Below are 19,538 nucleotides of genomic sequence, written 5' to 3' on the forward strand. Positions count from 1 at the left end.
GCGTATGGTCACATCACAGCGCGCGAGCTTATTCGGGAATGAAAAATATATGAGATTCGAATCATTATCTTAATGGCACACGTCGGTTTCAATCCTTTTGCAAGATATAATGTTCAACGCGGTAACGACACCGAGACTCTTTGAAGACAACGATGACAACCCCGTGATCCAACTGTAAAACATGACCGCAATAAACGAACGTTATTTTCCCGGAATAATGAACGTCGGCAATCTTAGCAATCTTCTGCGAGTAGCGAAGCTATATAAGCGTACATTCTTGGGTTGTCGAAGAGATAAGAAAAACAGGCGGGTAATGCCTTCCTCGTCAAACCGCCAAACGCGCGTCCTCCGGTGAGTGGGCAAGAGATTCTAATCTCGAAAACGCCGTGGCGGCGTCAATCGAAGTTCGCGCTGCAGATTGAAGTCAACTGTCTCGCGGGCTCACCCACTCGTCTCAACTAGACAACTCCCACGTAGCTTATTGCGGTCTCCTCCGCGAAATTAACCACCGCGTGGCTATCAATCACTCGCGGGTCCACCGAAGACCGGTGGGGGGGTTACGTGCAACGTTACGTGCGGACTACAAGGCTACGTCGCAATGTTAATTCCATTTACCCAGATACGAAGATTACGAAGACCATTATCTGCCTGCGCAACGTCTGTCTTCGCAGCTCCCCGTTCGGGGCTGCAGGAACGTGCACTCTTTGCGATGCATCCCGCAGAGGAGTAAAGTAGGTCTACTTCATCCGGCTGACTAACCGCTCGTCTGCTACCGCGCGCGCGCGCGCTGCACGGTGATTCGCGAAATTAACCGCGGCGATAGATGCTACGCGAATATACTGTTACTCTTAGCGATAGAGGTCCATTCTGTCGGACGGGCATAAACGGCGAGAGCGGGGCGATCCAACGAGGGACTCCTCATCCCTCTCGCCCATTTTCCGGCACCATGAGACGCGATCGACCTCGAAATCTCGAGGTAACGGAGCGACCTTGCGCGCGCGCGTCATCAGCCGTTCCGGCTAACAGCTGTTCCTCCTCGTCTGTTGGCCGATAGGCAGGATCGGAGTCTGTACGGTCGCTGTCTTCCACACCGATGTTGACGAGCGTTTACAAACGTCGCCGCTAGTAACCTTGACACTGCAAAGATTATAGCATCGTGTGGATGCCGTTGTCACGGCGCTCACAAAGTTTCTCAATGCGCACCGTGCTTTTGCGGTGCGGTATTAATTATCCTGCCGACACTGTAGCGGAGTATCAATTGACGTCGACTGAATGTATTTCCTCATAGCTAATCCCCCCTGCGTAAATATAGCCTCGGGATTTGTTACAAATGGTCTTACAATACTGTCATTCGTTACGTGTATTCCGAGTTGGTTTTGTCATATTTATCTCTGTAGTATCGTGATTAGAATATTATGCAGATATCGATAGCCTACAGTTTTTTTTTTTTTTTTTTACTGTTATTACTGGAACCCTCCGTTATTATTATAATCCCGCGCAGTCATGATTCTCTTCTCACGGCTTCAACATTCTTTCCCGCTTGCGATCGCGCCGTAGGGCCGATTAGTTCCGCGACGGATTCTGATATTCGGATAATGTACGCCGCGAAATTACACCTTGTCGGCCACTATAAGGGCATTAACTCGCGCACGAAGCGTCATAATAGAGAGATCACATGGACGCGCTGCATTGGCGTGCGCGGCGGCAAAAAAAATTTGTCCGGCATGCAAATACGAAAGTGAGAGGGGTTCGGCCTGCATAAAACGAGTCGGCGAGAGTGTTTCTTCGTATTCGCCTCGCCGAGAGAAACGGTGGGTGGCGAGGCCTGTCCTGCACCGTTAAGGTCAACGTACAAACACAACGACGACCTCTGCGATGGTGGAAGAGGAGGACGAGAAGGAGGAAACGCGACTTCCCACCACGTCACGATCCTCCAGCGGGATTCTCGATGATGATGAGCTACGTGTTTCATTTGTTTACTCTTCCGTAATTGAGATTAATTTGATAATTAATTAATTGTGGTAAATTGAAGTCATCAACTTGTGTGCGTTGCGCACTTGTAATACGTTGTAACAAACGAGATTAGCGAAAAGAGAATTTTGCCTACTTTATTTTGTAAAGAAGTGGGAATTTTTTTTTTTTCATTTTGTAACTCGCGCGATTAACACACACGATGCTTTATATAACCGTTATTAATTTCAATATAGTTCTGAGCTTATGTTACCAGCTCTTTTCCCTTTTCTCCTTCAAGTGAGAAGTACATCGCGGTATTACGTATTTCGCTTTTAGCCGAAGAGGCCAATGCAATTGTGGGAATATATAAATAGCTTCTACTTTTTTCAACAATAACACCGGTAATAATTCACGTAATAATAATCATGAGAGTCGCTCGTGCCTAAACTTTCGACTTGCGCGAGTTATGTAAGTCGTGCGCGAGGCATAGCGATCAATTCGCCGGCTCCGGAGTCTATGGTTAGCCAAGCTGTACCGCTTCGGAGGAAGATTGAAGTGTCCCGGGGCAAGCGATACGCGGAATTATCCGCGAATGAAGATGCAACGACCGAACAACGGCTGGTACCCCAATAATCGTTCTCAGCCGTCTGCCATGATTAGCGCTAAAAACCTCGCGCCGATGGACATTCGAGGCGCAAAACGAGGCCCCGAAAGGGGACCAAGACCAAACTTGCGGTTTTGCTTGATGCAATTTGTCCGTGCTCCTTTACGAGGAAGAAAGATTTGATGCTCCGCTGCGCCGGCCAGCCGCGAGGCGATTCGCGTGTTCGCGCGCTTCCGTACCGGCACAAAGGCATCGGTGCATAGTAGTGTACAATATAATAATGTTGCGTAATATGTTGAAGTCATTGCAAGTATTCGCGGACTCTTCCTGCTGTGATACATACTGTATCTAATTTTATAATGCCACGACTCTCGCGCGTATTCACAGACCGCGGAACATTTAGATAGCTTCTTACCATCGGATTTGATTATAAATATTCAATCCAGCATCGAATTCAAGGTTCTTGCTCACTTACTGCGGCCACCTTGACCATTCGAGATTGATGAACCAAGAAAAAATACATACTATAAAGATTCTTCTAACGTACATTGACATAAAAATGTTTTTCATCAAAACGCCATTTTTAATTGATGAAGCAGACTTGTAAAATAAACCGAAAACTTTTGTTTTGTTTAGATGACCGATAAATATGTCGAATTAAAATGTGCCCAGTTAAAGACGAAAACAAGCACGTTTAACAGCTGCCGAATCATTCATCGTTATAAATATCCAGCTTTTGCCGTAACTTAAAGTGCAGGGAAAAAAGGATTTTCCACGGATTACTCACTTTATTATACGTGTCTTCAATCTGCCAGGAAGTAGCAATTTATCCTGATACTTATCTCGCATTCTGAATGTATTATTCAAGCCCATGCTATGCTGGTTCAAATTTACCCCTAAAAAGGACCCTTGCGGTAATTGTGAAGATGGATAAAGCGATTTATTCGCGGGTCCGCTGGCGCAACGGGCGGCGTAAAATTACTCGGTGGAAAATATAATGGCAGGAACGATCATCGATCGTTTGTGCCTTTAACGATCCCGGCTTTCCATCGGTCCGCGCGGAACGTCCAAGCGGCGCAGTTAAGACGTAGAAGACGAAGAAGAAGAGGAAGAAGAAAAGGCGCCTGCCACGATGGAAGCTGCGAGGGTCGGCCTCGTAAAAGGGAACATATCGGCCTCGGTAGTGAGCACGACGATGCAGATGCGCGAAGGGATAAGGTAAGAGTACCGCGCGAGGAAAGGGACTTGCTCGAGAAGAGAGAGAAAAGTGAGTCTTCCGGTATCGAAGAAACCGCCGCCATCATAAAAGTCAGCTTCGTCGATTTAACGACCGTTTGCGCCCTTCTCGCGAGGCAGAGGCCTATAAGGGGCCGTGGAGGCAAAGGGCCGAAAGGCAGCAGCCCGCGCACCCCGGATCGAACGATGTTTTATCGTTCGCCGCCCTGGGGGAGAGAGAGAGAGAGAGAGAGAGGACTATCGCGAAGTGGTGAAACGCCGCGGGATCGCGGGGAGATACGATCTTAATTAGAATCATTTAAGCCTAGCTGTAAATCACCTTTGACGGACGATGAGAGTTATTTATTGCCGCTCGCGTTGCTTCCATTATGACCGTCTATATTTGCCTGCTAAAGCACACGATCTTAGTGCACACTTCTGCTTACACACTTGCACTCAAATAATTGAAAAATCAAAATAACAATTAAAAAACTTATAAGTGATAACTTCCAGCTCATAAACGATATCGAAGATGTGTGCGTTTTATGCCGTCAAATTAAATATATAAGTATAAGAAAAAAACATATCGTCTTCTACTTCTTTTTTTAATATTTTCGTTTCGAAACAAGTTTTATAAGAATTAAATTGAAAAATATAAATATGTCAAAGACGATTCGATTGATCAGAAATTTAGGTAATAAAATCGTCAACTGTTGCGAAGGAAGTCGATATAAAATCTAATTTATTTATCTCGAGCTTATCTTATCTCTCTTTTCTTCGTAATATTAATTAGCAATTGGAAAAAATTTTAATTTGTCACGAATTGCTCTTGATACAAGTACATTTATCACGGAGATATAATCACGTCATCAATCTGTTGATCTAGCAATGAAATGCTATCTAGCAATATATCATCAGCACTCTCGTATCTTTATTTCAGAACCGGTTTCATTCTAAAACTATCTTTAATCACTACACATATAAAAATGCATCGAATCTGCGTCTTGCGCCGCGCATTATACGATTCTGCAAATTGTAATTATTATATCAGTTATAAATATGTTACTGTGTTAGCGGGTAAACCATTTTCTTGGGCAAAATACGTATTTCCGTCAATGCGCACTTCATGCCTGTCTTTAGGAAGGCATAAATTCGAAGCAAAATACGAAGCGCTTCGTGATTACAGTGTACCGCAGTTAAGGAGTTAATACCGAAACGGTACTGAAGTAATTGCAGCGGTGATCGCGACAATGGTTCACAGGGGAGTGTCATCGTCGCTGTGTTCTCGTGTTAAAGTGTCACCACCAGTTATTGCCACGGCGTAGCGCTCTGTAATATAACTTGCACAAACCCTCTAACTTCAGTGCCGCCTGTGCAACCGATTGTTTTTTCTTCTCTTTTTTTTATGATCCTGTGCCCGCGTTTCGAGATGTCAGCCACCCGCGAAAGAATGCTCATAAAGTTAATCGTCCCCTGGGAGGTCGGTGTTCTACCGTTCCAGATCTCACTAAGCGGAATTCGCGCATTCAATTACACGCTCGGCAATTTTACATTGATGCGAAAATTGCCGACCTTTTCCCGAATCGACCCTCTCCTTTCATGTTCGCGCTATCGGTGCTCTTCTCGATTTAAAGATTCCTTGTTTCTTTGTACGCTTTTTGCTCATTTTCAGACCACACTTAACACCTTCTTAAGTGAACCTATATATATTTATTTTACCTATATATATTTATAGTACTTCTCATATAAATAATTGTGAATTATTATTATTAAGAAATTCTCTTTTTTTGTCAATTTTTTCTTACTCCTTTTTATATTAAGGCGTCTTCCCTTTTCTCTTGTACTCGAAAACAAGACTATTTTTACAAATTTTTTTGGTAAAAATTTTGCGATGGAATGATTTCAAATTTTGCACGTTTATTCTATGTATATTCAACAATGTGTAAAATAAGAATTATTAAAAAGTTAATTTGTTTAAAAGATATAAAATAATGAAGAAAGCGCTTCTAAAAAGACTTGGTATACGGTAATGTGACTTGGGATGATCCGAAACAAAAAGTTTTAATTGCATTTTATTTATTAAAAGTGTAGGTAGAAAATAAACCTTGGATTTTACGGAAAAATTGTAAATTGATAAAAAAAGCTTCGATTTTAAGTTAACATTGCATATTTTCGTCAGAAAAATTAGCTTTTATAACATCAAAATACATTTACCGTTAAAAATTCGGGAATTTTAGAGATCAATAGTTTTTGAGATATCCTGCATGCAGATTTTAACAATATAGTTCCGAGAAAAACGCTTTTCAAGTTTCAAGTATAATTATATTATACACTACTATTTTTTACACATTGTTAAAAATACACATAATAAACGAACAAAATTAAACCGTCTCATATAATAGTTTTTATCTCAAAAACTTCATAAAAACGTAATAATCACGTTTTTGTGTGTAAAAATAGGGAAAGGTTCCTTAACGTTTCATACATTGTATCAAACATTTATGAAATTTTGCTGTTGCCTGGGATTTCATGAAATATGTATAAAGTTAAATTTCACGGAAAGTTTAATCTATATCTTTATGTTAGTCGTATCCTACAACACGGATTTTCTGGTGGTATTCCGAAAATCTCATTGCAATGGCTCGTTTATGTCAATCATTCACCGGAGATGCGATCTTATGAAAATCGGAATTCGCAACAACAGTAGTTTCAGCAGCAGCAGCAGCAGCGACGGAAGCGGAAGCCGACACGGAGTCTCCGCCAGCAGGACCACTCAGAATCTCGTAAGAGGTTTACGCGCGTTATTTTATGTGTCGGTGCGCCTCGTGCTCTTTGCCGGATATACATATTTCTTTGCGCACGAGCGAGGGAAGCTGGTAAGAGGGAGAAACTGTTTCGCTATTACCACAGGCTACCGCCGATTTCCAGGTATGCCGGACCGCCATAGCGAAGTCCAGGAAGCAGCCCTTAGAGCGATTTTGTTTCCCTCTTTGCGCGTGCCCGCGCCTATATATTGCTACCGCTCCCGTCCTTTTTCCCTCACCTTTTTCCCCTCTAATCTTTCTCTACTCCTCTCTGCCCCTCTTTCTGGCCACTTCGAAATTATGACGCTGGTGGATACTTTCTTGATTACAGGCGCGGAATCCGTCCGCGGATGACTCGGCTTCTTCGCTGTATAGAGAATGAACTCGAAGGGCCGATCGTTCATCAGATATTACCCATTGCGAGAAACCGCGAAGGCGAAAGCGAAGATCGCAGCGATAGGCCGGGGTCACCGGCCGTGTCGCTGGCGATTGCTGTTTCCGGCTACAGCAGATTTTTCAGCGGTGAAAATTTCTAACACGATAGACATGTTGTTAAAAACTTTTTTATCTTTTCTTCTAACCAAGTTGTCATAAAACTTTTTACAATTTCCACATAAAAGTTAATTACAATTTTTTTTTAATTTAACAAATACCCGTCTTTATATATAATTTTATATATAGTTTAATTTTTTATTGAAAGAAAAGAGCAGAATAGACAAGAATATTAGATATAAAGATATTGTTTTAATTTTGAAACAGATGAAATTGAAGTTTCTTATAATATGGAACCAAACAAGTCCCTTTTTTCAAAATCTGGGTTATGGCCCCAAACTATTCTCTATCAGCAACCTCACATTGCGAACGAAATTAAGAGTCAGACAGAAAATGAATTTGATTGGAAATATAAATGTAAATAGATAATAAATATAAAATTTCTAGCAAGAATCTTGTAAATCTTGATTCGTATATCTATTAGATGTTCAAAGAAAAATTATTAGGTTTATACAAAGAGAAATATATAAAAAGATATTTTGTTAAAAACAACTTGTAAAATTTTGAAATGATTGCTTTATATTTTATATAATATTTTTATTTATACTTTTTTATCATTATTAAATGTTGTAAAAAAAGTAAATGTAAAATATTATAAGATAAAGAGGTAATAGATATGAAATTCCCGGAAGAACCAAACAAGTTCAGATTTTTAATATTCTTCTTCTTTTAACTAGGTCCTCAAACAAGTGCAGCGTCAAGAAATTAATGCAATTTTGCTCTTATGATATATCCAGAGAAAGATCGCTACATTTGTCCAATGAACGATTTGAAGATAAAAAGTTTTTCCCGTTTCTTGAAAATTTAACTTTTTGAATTTTTGCAGAAAATTGCTTTAACCTCCTTCAATTGCTTTAGCAAGGCAGTCTTAAATCAATAATAGTGCAAATATAATATACACATGAAGCGGTCTGCCTTATATCCCACGTTTACAAGATTTTCACAATCAGATTATCACTGTTGCATAATATGACTAATGAAATATTCTCGCACTGTGAACTGCCGTAAGATAGAGATCTGCCATAAATCGTCGAGGGGAAAAAATCGACTTAACCGTTATGATCGTTCGCGAATATCATCTCGATACGTACTGACATTTCATGTTCCCGATTGACTCGCCCGATACCATCATTGCTGAAGGTCAGTCCCACCACGAAGGTCAATTTCACCCGCCCTCTGTCCGTCCCGCCCGTCATCTTCGTGCTCTTCATCGTCATATCTTCGTGCTCTTCGTGGTCACGCCGCGCGATCATTCGTCGTTCGCCGCGCCAAAGTGGATACGCTACGGATAAAAAAAAGGAGAGGGAAAAGGGAGAAAACGGAGATGGAAAGAGAGACTGGGTGACTGGCCGGCTGACTGAAGACTCGATCGTAATTGCAACGGCGTCGAGTCATGGTCACGACGACAGTCAATGTCGTTGTCCTCTTCCTCGGTCGCGCCGCTCCCTCATTCCGCACGGAAATCCTCGCCCCGTCACGAAAGCGAAGAAAGTCGGGATTTATACGTGCGCAATCTCGGCCCGGAGAAAGGTCGTGACGTAAATCACCTCCTCGGGTTACATACATCTCGTTCGCTTTCGTCACCGATCGATCACGCGGGCTCTCTCATGCCACATGGGATTATCAACGTGATCTCGCGAATCAATGGCTTCACAATGGGTGATTTAAAACGAAATAAGGGCAACGATCTACAAAAAAGAAATAATAAATTTATCTTTGTATACCTGTGATAAGTATCACATATTTTTCACGAGCGTCAATTGAAATTTGTGAGAATCTCGGAAAATAAATTTTATCGAATGTTACAAGTGAATTTTGTTTGTGTTTAAAGGAAAAATACTTTGTTGGAGGGAACGACGTGTCGATGAAACGCAAGCTTGTATGTAAGACAAACTATCACATGACATACTCAACGATATATGGATTAAATCCAGCACCTGTTGCACAGGTAATAACTCTACTCCGTTCGCGTGACAAGATGCAAAAACTAGATCTCTATACAGAAGTGAGCGGAACCCGGTCATCAAATTATCTCGACGCAATTACGAGATTATTCGTGCGCGATTCGCTTACGCGGCAAGTTGAATGGCATCCTTAGTTATCCTTTAAATCGCCTCGCCGACGTTCGCGTGTCATTGATCGGTTGTACACGCGACAACGAATGGAAGAGCAAGTCGAGGAACAACGGACGCTTTGACGCACTGTCGAAGACGAGTCGCGGGCGCGTAGAGCAATTTAAGTGTTTATCAGATTACGGAAAAACGTCGTAATTATCAGTCGCTTACGGAATACACACGTAGCGCTCGTCGGAAGCGGTAACGCGGTTAATTATGAATCCCCGTCCGTTTACACCGGATTCGCCTGTTACATTAGCGTGACATAATCGAGCACGTTTTGCGGCAACCTGTCGCACGAGCCGTGTCTACGCGTTGTCTCGCAAATACGGATCCTTATTACGGCGAATCTCATTTCACTGAATGAAGGAGGCGCACTCGGCGCGCCGGAGATAAGGATAATTTCATTAAAACGAATATTTTTTTTATGTTTTATTATTTTGACAAGGACGCGTTAATGGAACCCCGTTATTCTCTCTTTTCACTGCGAAACGACGACAGCGTGTGCTTCGTACGTCTTGATTAACCCGGCTCGATCGGGGAGAACCTCGCAGAAGCTCGCGTGCACGCGGGGACGCGTCGTAAATCCGAGGGAGGGCATCCCAAAATCACGACACGCGCTCATCTCCTCGACGTATCATCCCATTACGCGCTCGTGTCACCGCTTATAAACATGCGCATATCTCTTCGCGCGATAAAAATTGAAGGTCAAGAATCTCACCGGCTTTCTCGCATTACAAATTCGCTTTATCTGCTTCCGCGGGTTTGCCTCGTTAATTCTTTCGCGCACAGTTGGTTCAGCTTCCCATAAGCTCAAACGTAAAAAGAAGATGTAGATGTATTCCTGGAAAATGACGCGGTAGCCAGTGCACGTAGATTCACATCTGCAGCACGGAGATAACCAACTTTAGGGGAGTCGCGTATTCATCACCATGAAGCGACTGCTTTCGAAAAAGAAGGAGAAGGCATTCTTCCGAATCGGCGTTTCTCTTTATCTAATCGCCATCGCAAATTTTGTCACTTGCTCACGATTTAACGGAACACCCGGTACCTCGGCTAGTTGAACACCGTAATTGACTTGCATGGAAGTTCGTGACTTCGAGTCGAAACTCGGCGATTGCCGAGGAAACCTGTGAAACTTGCGGTACTATTGCGAATAAAATTCAAACGTATTCCTCGCTGTGAGCGATCATGTAATAGCGGCATATAATTATTGCGAGTCGCCATTTACAGCAGGATATCCCTGCGGTTTGAAGCGTGATATCTCCGTAGGCGATTACTGTTCACCCCGTCATTTTTAACGCGCTCGGCGGCGCAATTACACAAATTTACATTAATGAATAAATAATTCGACATAAATAATCTAACTACGTTACATGAATAGTAATCTTATCGCTAAACGCTGGAATGTCATGTCATTGACTTTACATACAATCTATGGATCGTGCGATTGTTGATGCATCTCATGATGATCGATGCAAATCAAACGGTAGGCCCGTTATATGGCGATTAGAATTCGGAGTCATTGTCTGATATCGAGAACGATACGCGGTCCATCACTGCACTTTCTAAAAATAATAGACACGAGATTCGTTCTAGATTGTCGAACTATTGTGAAAAGCTTTGAAATATTCTAAATATACCGTGCATACATTTTTTTTTTTAAATAAGCATTAACACTTAGATCGTTGAAACGCTATATGTCACTTTGCAAAAATTAAAATTATTTTTATCGATAAAAACAGCTTACATTTATAATTAAATAGCAGCTTAAATAAATAACTAAATGAATGCTAAACGAGGCTTGGAATGGCCAATAAATTTATTTTAGATAATACTCTCACACACACATACACATATACATATACATACAATAGTTAGTCAGAAATCGAGTTACGCGATCAGTTTTCTGGACCGCCTGCCTCGGCCGCGGTCATAAGAGCGCGCAATATGCCATCGACCGGTCACGTTCGGTAATCGTTGCTGCGTCGGTTGTGAATATCAATTTACGTCCACCTGACTACTCAAGATTCATTGCATTCAATTTACTATATTCGCGCTTGCTGCGCTCAGCCTTACGCGACGTACGAACGCCTATCCCTAACTACGAGCTGATGAGCAGCTTTGAAATATGGAAACAACGCGCTTTTATCACGGTCGATTTAATACAATTTCGTATTATTATTACGTAAATGATTGACTGATGAAAATAGTCGAAGTACAAAATTATTTGTGTCTTTTATTTGTATTTAAAAGTATACACTCAAACAGAACACTTGAATATGGCAAATAAAATGTTTAATTGTTTGTATGAAGAACATATCTGGTGAATATTGGATTTAAAAATAAGATTGCGTTTTATCATGAACTTTTATAGCTGAAATTATGGATAGAAGTGGGGAAGTGTATATTACATGTAGATTGAATACATTGTATTACATATTTCGTAATCGAGAGGTAATATTAGAATGCGTGATGGAAACAGCCGACCTGACCTACCAAGAGATTTGCGTACTTCACTTTACTGATGGAATTGCGAGGCAAAACCGACCTATAAATGCACGTTTCAACTACCACTTAAAATTCCGCTCGCTGCACTCTTTCTCTCATGTTCGGTACGACGGATCGAGAGAGAGGAACAGGAAGAGCGAGGAAATTGTTCTCTAAGAACAATGTGGGGGAACGCAGAGATAGCGCGAACGAATATTGACCCCGAATGGAAGGAGCAAAATAAAGTTACGAAAAGATTCCGGAACGTACGTGATCCGTACATGCGCGATTACTCGCGCTGATTGTTCGAATATTACACAGTTGGAAAATTTGTGTTAAATTTAACATATATTGCACGTCCTAAACGGTTCAAATAACTCAAATTTTTGTGTTAATTCAGTAAGATAAATATGTTGAAAAATAACACAAATATTACAAAAATGTAAGCCTTGATACAATTTGAATACAAATTGTGGAAGCAAATTTTTTGGGTAAAATTAACATTTATAATATGTTGACTTACATTTTATTCATTTATCTTAGAATTAACGTTTTATAACTACCTACATTACTTTTATGTCATTTGTTCATTTGTCTGTAATTTGTATTGTTTTGACATTAAAAAAATGTTGAATATTAATTTGACAAATTATTTAAATAACATAATCACGTTACATCAACTTGGGTATGTTAAAAATTCAACAAAAAATTTCAACAATCAAGGACCGTTTCATAGATACAAAATGTTTTCTACTATGTATTATATACAACTCAGCGAGTAGAATAGAACTACTTTAAGAGGATTTTAGTAACGCGATTGTATCCAGCGTCTATTATGGGCAGACCAAGCAGACGAAGTTTTGAATGATAAATGTAGATAAATAGCAGAACAGTGATGAATAGAACAAACGATGCCTAAGATGAATAAGCTCGTATTAGCTGTCTGATACGATTGGCAGTGCGAATCTCTTTGGAAGGGAACACCGCTGGAATAATTCTGCGGTGAAGAGCGATCGGAGTAGCTGGTAACTCACAATATAGTTTTTCACCTAAGCAGCCCGACGAGGAGCGATTGCCCGTGCCCTTGATGGGCCACAGGCTAATCGCCTGGAACGCGAGAATCAGACCGCAACCGAAGAAGCCAAGGGAAAGGCAGAAAAAGACGACGGACGAAAGCAGTGTCACGGAAGATCGAGGATTTTTCTGTGAATTTTACGCATCACGAAGCAGCACTCGCAGCACCGGCGCGATGCACTGCGTGGTTCGCAATGAATAAAAGATACAAATGTTATACGGCGTAACCGGGCGCAGAATTTATATCGATATACATACGCATATATTCATATACGTACATATATATTCATTTATATACGTTTTTCCTGCTTCCTGCTATATTATTAATATCAACGATCAACGTACAAATTCCGTTGCGATCGATTATGTCGAAGGGATGACTATCTCTTTTTCATTCCATTCCAATTATTAACTGTAACTTTTTGTTTTTTGAGACCATCATCATATACGTATGAGAAATAATCAACAAATATCTCACGTTCAAGCCGAACATAAATCTACGATTGTAATATTTATTTCTCTACGTAGTGGATAAAAATCTTCAATTTATTGTATTTACAGAATAGAATACACCGATGTGAATACGCTATTTATAATATTTTTCCTATGATTATAATTCTTCTACTCTTTCTATACCCTTTTCTTCACTGAGAAAACGATTTTATTATATCAACAGGAAATAATATAATTGAGTGCGTTTTAATGAAACCAGGCATAATTTCTGGCTATTATAATGGGACTCGAGATTTTATAATCGGAATTTTTGATAGACTTTATTTTAATTAATCTTTTGTAATTCCTACAAGAGATTTCTGATTCATTAGTTCTAAACAGATTGAGGTGAACCGATTGAATCTGCCAGATTTTTAAATGATGCAACGAGATGCAGTCGTTTTCCAGGGTGAGGTGAACGAATTGATGTACGAACGGAAACAGGCAAATTGTTCACACGCATGTTATTACGTGATCTCATCTATATGTTGATCGCACACGGAATCCATTAACCCGCAAGTTAAAGCCTACAATGATACGTTAACCCACGATTAGTGATCAGTATTAGAGTTACCATTTATTACGCTTCTTACGGACGGGTAACGAGACGGGCGTGGTAGAGCAGGCGAGAAAAGTCACGTTAATTCAGCCGAAGCTGGCTATCGATCGATCACGCGAGCTTTTCTCGCCGAGGTCGCTTGTAAAATTTGGATCGCTGGGAAGAAGAAATCCCGGTCTCCTGTGTTCCGCGATCGCCTCATTAGGATATTGAAATCGGCGCGAGCGGATAACCGTGGGCGTCGGTTACCGCTGTGTGAAATTGGAGCTCGAGCAAACAGAACTTGAATATGCGTCACGACATTTATTGTGATGTAAGATCGTAAAGCGCGAGGACCGCATTCCTGTCGAGTCACCCGTGAAAAAGCTTCCGCGTTGGGCGCTTCTATCATCCCCGTCGGCGATCGGAGTATCGAAGAATCGGCAAGTATCGCGAGCGGAAGATCGTAAAACCGAAATTAAGATATATCAACGGGATTTAATCGTTCAATTAAATGAGACGATCGATACGTTTCACGATAAAACGGAAGCCACGCGCGTAACGAACGATTCTTCTGCGCTCTGTAAATTATCAACGGTTAAAGTACGTCATCTACTTTTAACTTTCAGTAATGACGGTGTGTATTTTACTTTTCAAATGAGATGCAAAGGAAATAGCTTTATTCTAATTTTCGATATAGCATTTATATTGGTGGCTTTAGAGTGATTTATAGAATAATTCTACTTGAAATTAATGCCGACTGCAGAGTCGAGTGCGCGCTGTTGAAAGACTGGAGCAAAGTTAATCATGAAGAAGATTACATTGATCTCGGTTCACGATTGAGGAAACTGGAGCGTTTCCGTGATTATAATCCACGACGTATTGACAACAACGTCGGTAGCAGAGCTGAGGCCGGGAGGAATACAAGCTCTAGAACTAGCTGTAAATTAACCACACACTACTATCTGGTATTCCTTCTGATATATGTTTTCGCTTGTGTGTATACGTATATGTCATGTTATATACATATTCATGTTTCGTGATATATAGTTAGCATATCGCTGACACGATCTCGCAGATATATCGAAGCTCTAATATATCTTATTCCGTACGCAGTTTTTTTTTTTGACGATTCATGAATATTGAAATTACGTGTATATACTACAATAGTACAAATATCAGTCACCACGCTACGATATGAATAGCTTCGCGTGTACTTACGCCGTCGTTAATTTGCCGCTATTAGCGTGACCTTTCCTACTCAAATTAAATAAAGCTGAAGAAATTCAAAATGAAAAACAAAGAGTATATATATAAACGGTATCGAGATATATTGATTGTCTATACCGTAAGAACTTGAAAGCAAAATTCCGCTAAAACGGAGCCCGGACCGGACGGTATATACCTCCAGTTAATTGAAGGCAAATACGGTTCTAAATGCAATTCCGTTGCATCCAGGCATTGTACGACACGCGTGCGCATGAGTAAACGCACGCACATCAGCAACTGTCGGAGTAGCTAGATCGCCCGTGATCGCTTCCTTTCTCGGTGCATGCAAACTAGTGCACGATCCTCCCGAGCACTGTGGTTAATGTCCCGTTTGATTGGTCGGTGCTGCGATGGTACGCGGTGAACTGCGATCCACCGGCGACGATCGAGCGCAAGATCGAGAACAGCCTCGTCTTCGAAACCCCATCCTTTTTCACTATCCCGAATGACGAGCGTTTATGCTCGATCTTAGATTCACTGTGTCAGATTCCCAGTACGATTTTATACCTCGGAAGAAATAGCGCGAAAGATTATTCACCCTGACTGAATGAAAAATTTCAAGCACGTTTGGGAATTTTCTGTGGAATTTTATATATAACATTCTAATTTTAAATATATTCAATACTGCACTTTATACAATATTATATATGAAAGTTGCGTGTTGGGTATATTCTAGAATTTACAATTTATATTTCGCAAAAATTTTATCTTTGATCTTCAATCCTAATTCTTGATAGTTATTTGTTATCCAGATAAAAATTAAAGATACATGTCGTGAAAATTAAAATAAATCTGCAAATTTTCTTAGATATCGACGTGAAAGGTATCGATATCATTGCTCGCTGATATCGGTAAAGAACCGTTTTCATGGTTTGATTTTCAATCCTCTAGTCCCTGATAGTTATTTATTATCTAGAAAAAGGTTAAAGACGTGATGAAAATTTATACTGTAAATAAATCTGGAAATTTTATTAGATATCGACATGGAAGATATCGATATCACTACTTGCTGATATCAATAAAGAACCGTAGCGAAGATGCACAAGAACCTAGAAGAAACTAGGGCAGAATGACGGGTGAGGCAAGATAACCAATAATTAACAACTCTCGAGATTACCGACATAAGCGATAATACATAGCGAACAGTAATTATGAAACAAGCTACTGTGGAATATACCAGCAATAAGTAATGCTACTCTAAAACAGGTCCTGCATTAAAGATGTTATATTCTCGGTAGTTATACTATTATTTTATACGTGTAGAATATTTCAATATGACCAAATAAGCTAAAAAGTATAATGCTGGGAAATACGTTACCTTTTTCCCCAACATTACTATTATAATTCATACATGTAATAAATTATACTAAATTGATAGCCACGCTGTACGTTAGAAACAAGTACAATTAAAAAAATTATTTTGTTTATTTTGACAATTGAAAATATATCAATATTTTTCTATTGTACCACATTTCTCTATCTGTAAGTTTTTTTCTTTCTGTGTGCATTTCTGTCTCGCAAGAAAATGTGCGAGTCTTGTACGAAACGAAAAATCATAAGAAAAAAAAAAGAGATTATAAGCGTCGGGATGAAAGCAGTTTCTGCTACTTGCGACGTGGCAAAAATGCAGCAGTAACACTGATTTAGGTTCGTAACGGGAGACGATGGTATCTGTGCCGCGTTCCTTCCGAAAGAAAATGGTATAATGGAGTAATTATTATTTAGGCCGATGTACAAGAGACCGATGTGTAACTTCTCGGAAGATCGGATACCAAGTAGCCGGATAATAGATTAACCAGATACATGTTGCCGTTCCGCTTCGAACTAATCGATTAGGTATTTTTGAGGGAGCTCTCCTCTCGCGCACGAGGATACACTTTTTCGTATCAGTGTAGCAAATCGCGGCCAAGCCCGTGAAAAACGCGCGCGGTGGGTAATATTTCTGATCTTCACGTAAATTAGTCGGTAATCAGTACTTGATACGATAGCGGAAAATAATCTATCTCGGAGATCAACCCACGATTTGTGGTATCGAGGTAAATTACATGGATTCATAAACGCATTATTTTAATTTACCGGCCCGGAGGTATAATTAATGACGGGCTGCGACGACTGTAATTACGTTCAAGTATTTTCCGTAAAAAATCTTGCAGGCTGAATTATTATAATATCAAGCCGGTGCTGAATGTTGCGAGAAGAGGGAATACAATGTGGAGGAATTCGTCATGAAATTCGTGTGGCAAATTGCACACAATGAATTTGCATCGCGATAAAAGATACGAAGATTGCGATAAAACATTTGTACAAGCTGCAAGAATTATTTTAAGCAAAGAAAAAAATTTTTTTTAATACATTCTTTCGTATCGTAACGATTCGAATTAGCTACGATTCATGCGAAATAAATCAGCATCGTCACTTACAGAGAGATCTTCCGATCCATTCTCGCAGCAGCCATTCTACCCGGCGACGTTCTCCTTCAACCCCTCGCTAACTCGTCCAGTTGGTAGCGGTCTCTCTCTCTCTCTCTCTCTCTCTCTTTCTCTCTGTGAGGATCACCCGAGGTCTCTATCACGAATCACAGAATCACTCGTAGAAAGCGAAAGGTGCGCGCAAAGCGTATACACGTACGGATATATACGGTCGCGATTTCCGTTCACCACTCGTACGCAGGACAGCAGGTCCTCCTCCACTTGCGCGCCTCCGACGCGCGGTATCCGTTTCCAGTGCGGAAGTCAATGAGACATCCCGCGCGCGACGACTCCCCGAGGGCGACGCGGACGACAGTGGAGAACGGTGTGGCGACCGCGCACTCTGATGAGTCTCCACCAAATACCAGTTCTCTCTTCCTCTCTCTCTCTCTCTCTCTCTCTCTTTCTTTTTGTCAGTAGATCGAACAAACGGTCGCGGAGATTCGCGCGAGTGTACCTCACGGCGGTGCCGGCTGCGAGAGTGCGCCTAGAGCCGAAATAGAGCAACGTCTGCGCACTGTTCTCCGGCCGTAACACTCTGCCGAGATAACCGCCGCGCCGGTGGGCCGCAGTGCGCTCTTCTTCCACGGTCGCGGAAGGTGGGAAGATCAGGAGGAGAAGGACGTGGAGCGCGTAGAGACGTAGAGTAGAGAAGGTGACCGCGGTGACGGTGATGACTACGGAGGTGGAGGTGGCGGTGATGTACTCGTGGTGGTGGTGGAGAGGTAAGCGACGGTGGTGATGGTGATATGGTGGTGGCGGTGGCGGTGGCGGCGGCGGCGGCGGCGGCGGCGGTGGAGGTGGTGGTAGGTATAGCTTCGTGAGAGGATGCTCGCTGTATGGAGCACTGCACCGTAATGACATGGTCTAGGAGATGCCAGTCAGTTTTGTAATGACGACGGTAAAAAGTGAATTTCCACCAAGGTGGGGAAACGCGCCTAGGGCCAATCCGAGGGCATGCTGCCCACCACCGGTGACCAATCGGAGCGCGACATTCCAGAATGCGACTATTCTTCTTCTTCTTCTTCTTCTTCTTCTTCTTCTTCTTCGTCTTTGTCCTCTTCGTGCTCTTCTTCTAATACTCTCCTACGGCATGACATCCGCCCCTTGTTCCTCCCCTGCTGCACCAAGAGTGGCTCAAAGGTACGTGGCTTTGGGCGAAAGTCTTTGTGATGCTTCACGGTAGTTGTGGAAATTGAATAATCTGCAACCATTATGTCATTACGTTCCATAAGTGTGCATTAAAGGGAAGTTGTTGATGGCAAGTATAGTATGGTACAATATAATATAAGAGCGCAGCGCATTGCGTGCACCTCGAAACCTGCTGCTTAAGTTCGGATAAGATACGTGGACGCGTTATAATTTACCCTGGATTATATTAATCAAGATAAAGCGATGTTTACTATTTTAATTAGTAGAGTAATTAGATTTCGCGACCTCCATCTGCTCTAATTAGTTCTAATGATCTTTGTATCAAGTGCAGGCGCGTAACGAATTAACCTGGATACACTGGATTAGATTTGTCACTTCGCGCGGATAGATATTCCAGCGATATTGTTACAAGTCTTACGGTTTCTGCCGTACTTTAATCGACTTGCTGGCGCAGCCTGTTTGTATTTCAACAAAACTTACAAACTGACGAGCGCAATAGGCAGTTAATATATTCAAATACTTGGCGCATCTCCGGTTCTGTTATCGTTCCATCGCACGCGTGTCCGTAACGGAGTATTTTGATTCTGAAAGCCGTTTTCCTTTTTTGTTTTCGTAAACGTGTTTACTACGCGGATACCCGGAAAACGCGCGAGGAGGAAGAAAATCGTAGGGTTAACACTGACCCAGAATTCGAGGTAATTGGCAGTGCCGGTTGCAGCGATGCTCGCTATCGAATCATCGTTTTGTGAAATTAATGCGAGCGCAGATAATCACTTTCTCCTCGAAGCGTACGGGAGGATAAGCGGCAACACG

At 41.5% G+C, this 19,538-nt stretch overlaps 1 protein-coding gene across 1 annotated transcript in view; it reads right to left on the reverse strand.

Annotated features, from left to right (window-relative positions):
• LOC105199890 overlaps positions 1-17,645 on the reverse strand; it is a 71,773-nt gene extending 54,128 nt beyond the window's left edge. The window contains exon 1 of the mRNA XM_011167173.3: positions 17,526-17,645. Within this exon, the coding sequence (XP_011165475.2) occupies positions 17,526-17,560 (35 nt within the window). The 5' untranslated portion in view covers positions 17,561-17,645. The remainder of the gene's footprint in view (positions 1-17,525) is intronic.
• Positions 17,646-19,538: the final 1,893 nt, after the last annotated feature.

Source organism: Solenopsis invicta, chromosome 7 (assembly GCF_016802725.1).
Source record: "Solenopsis invicta isolate M01_SB chromosome 7, UNIL_Sinv_3.0, whole genome shotgun sequence".
Lineage (NCBI taxonomy): Eukaryota > Metazoa > Arthropoda > Insecta > Hymenoptera > Formicidae > Solenopsis > Solenopsis invicta.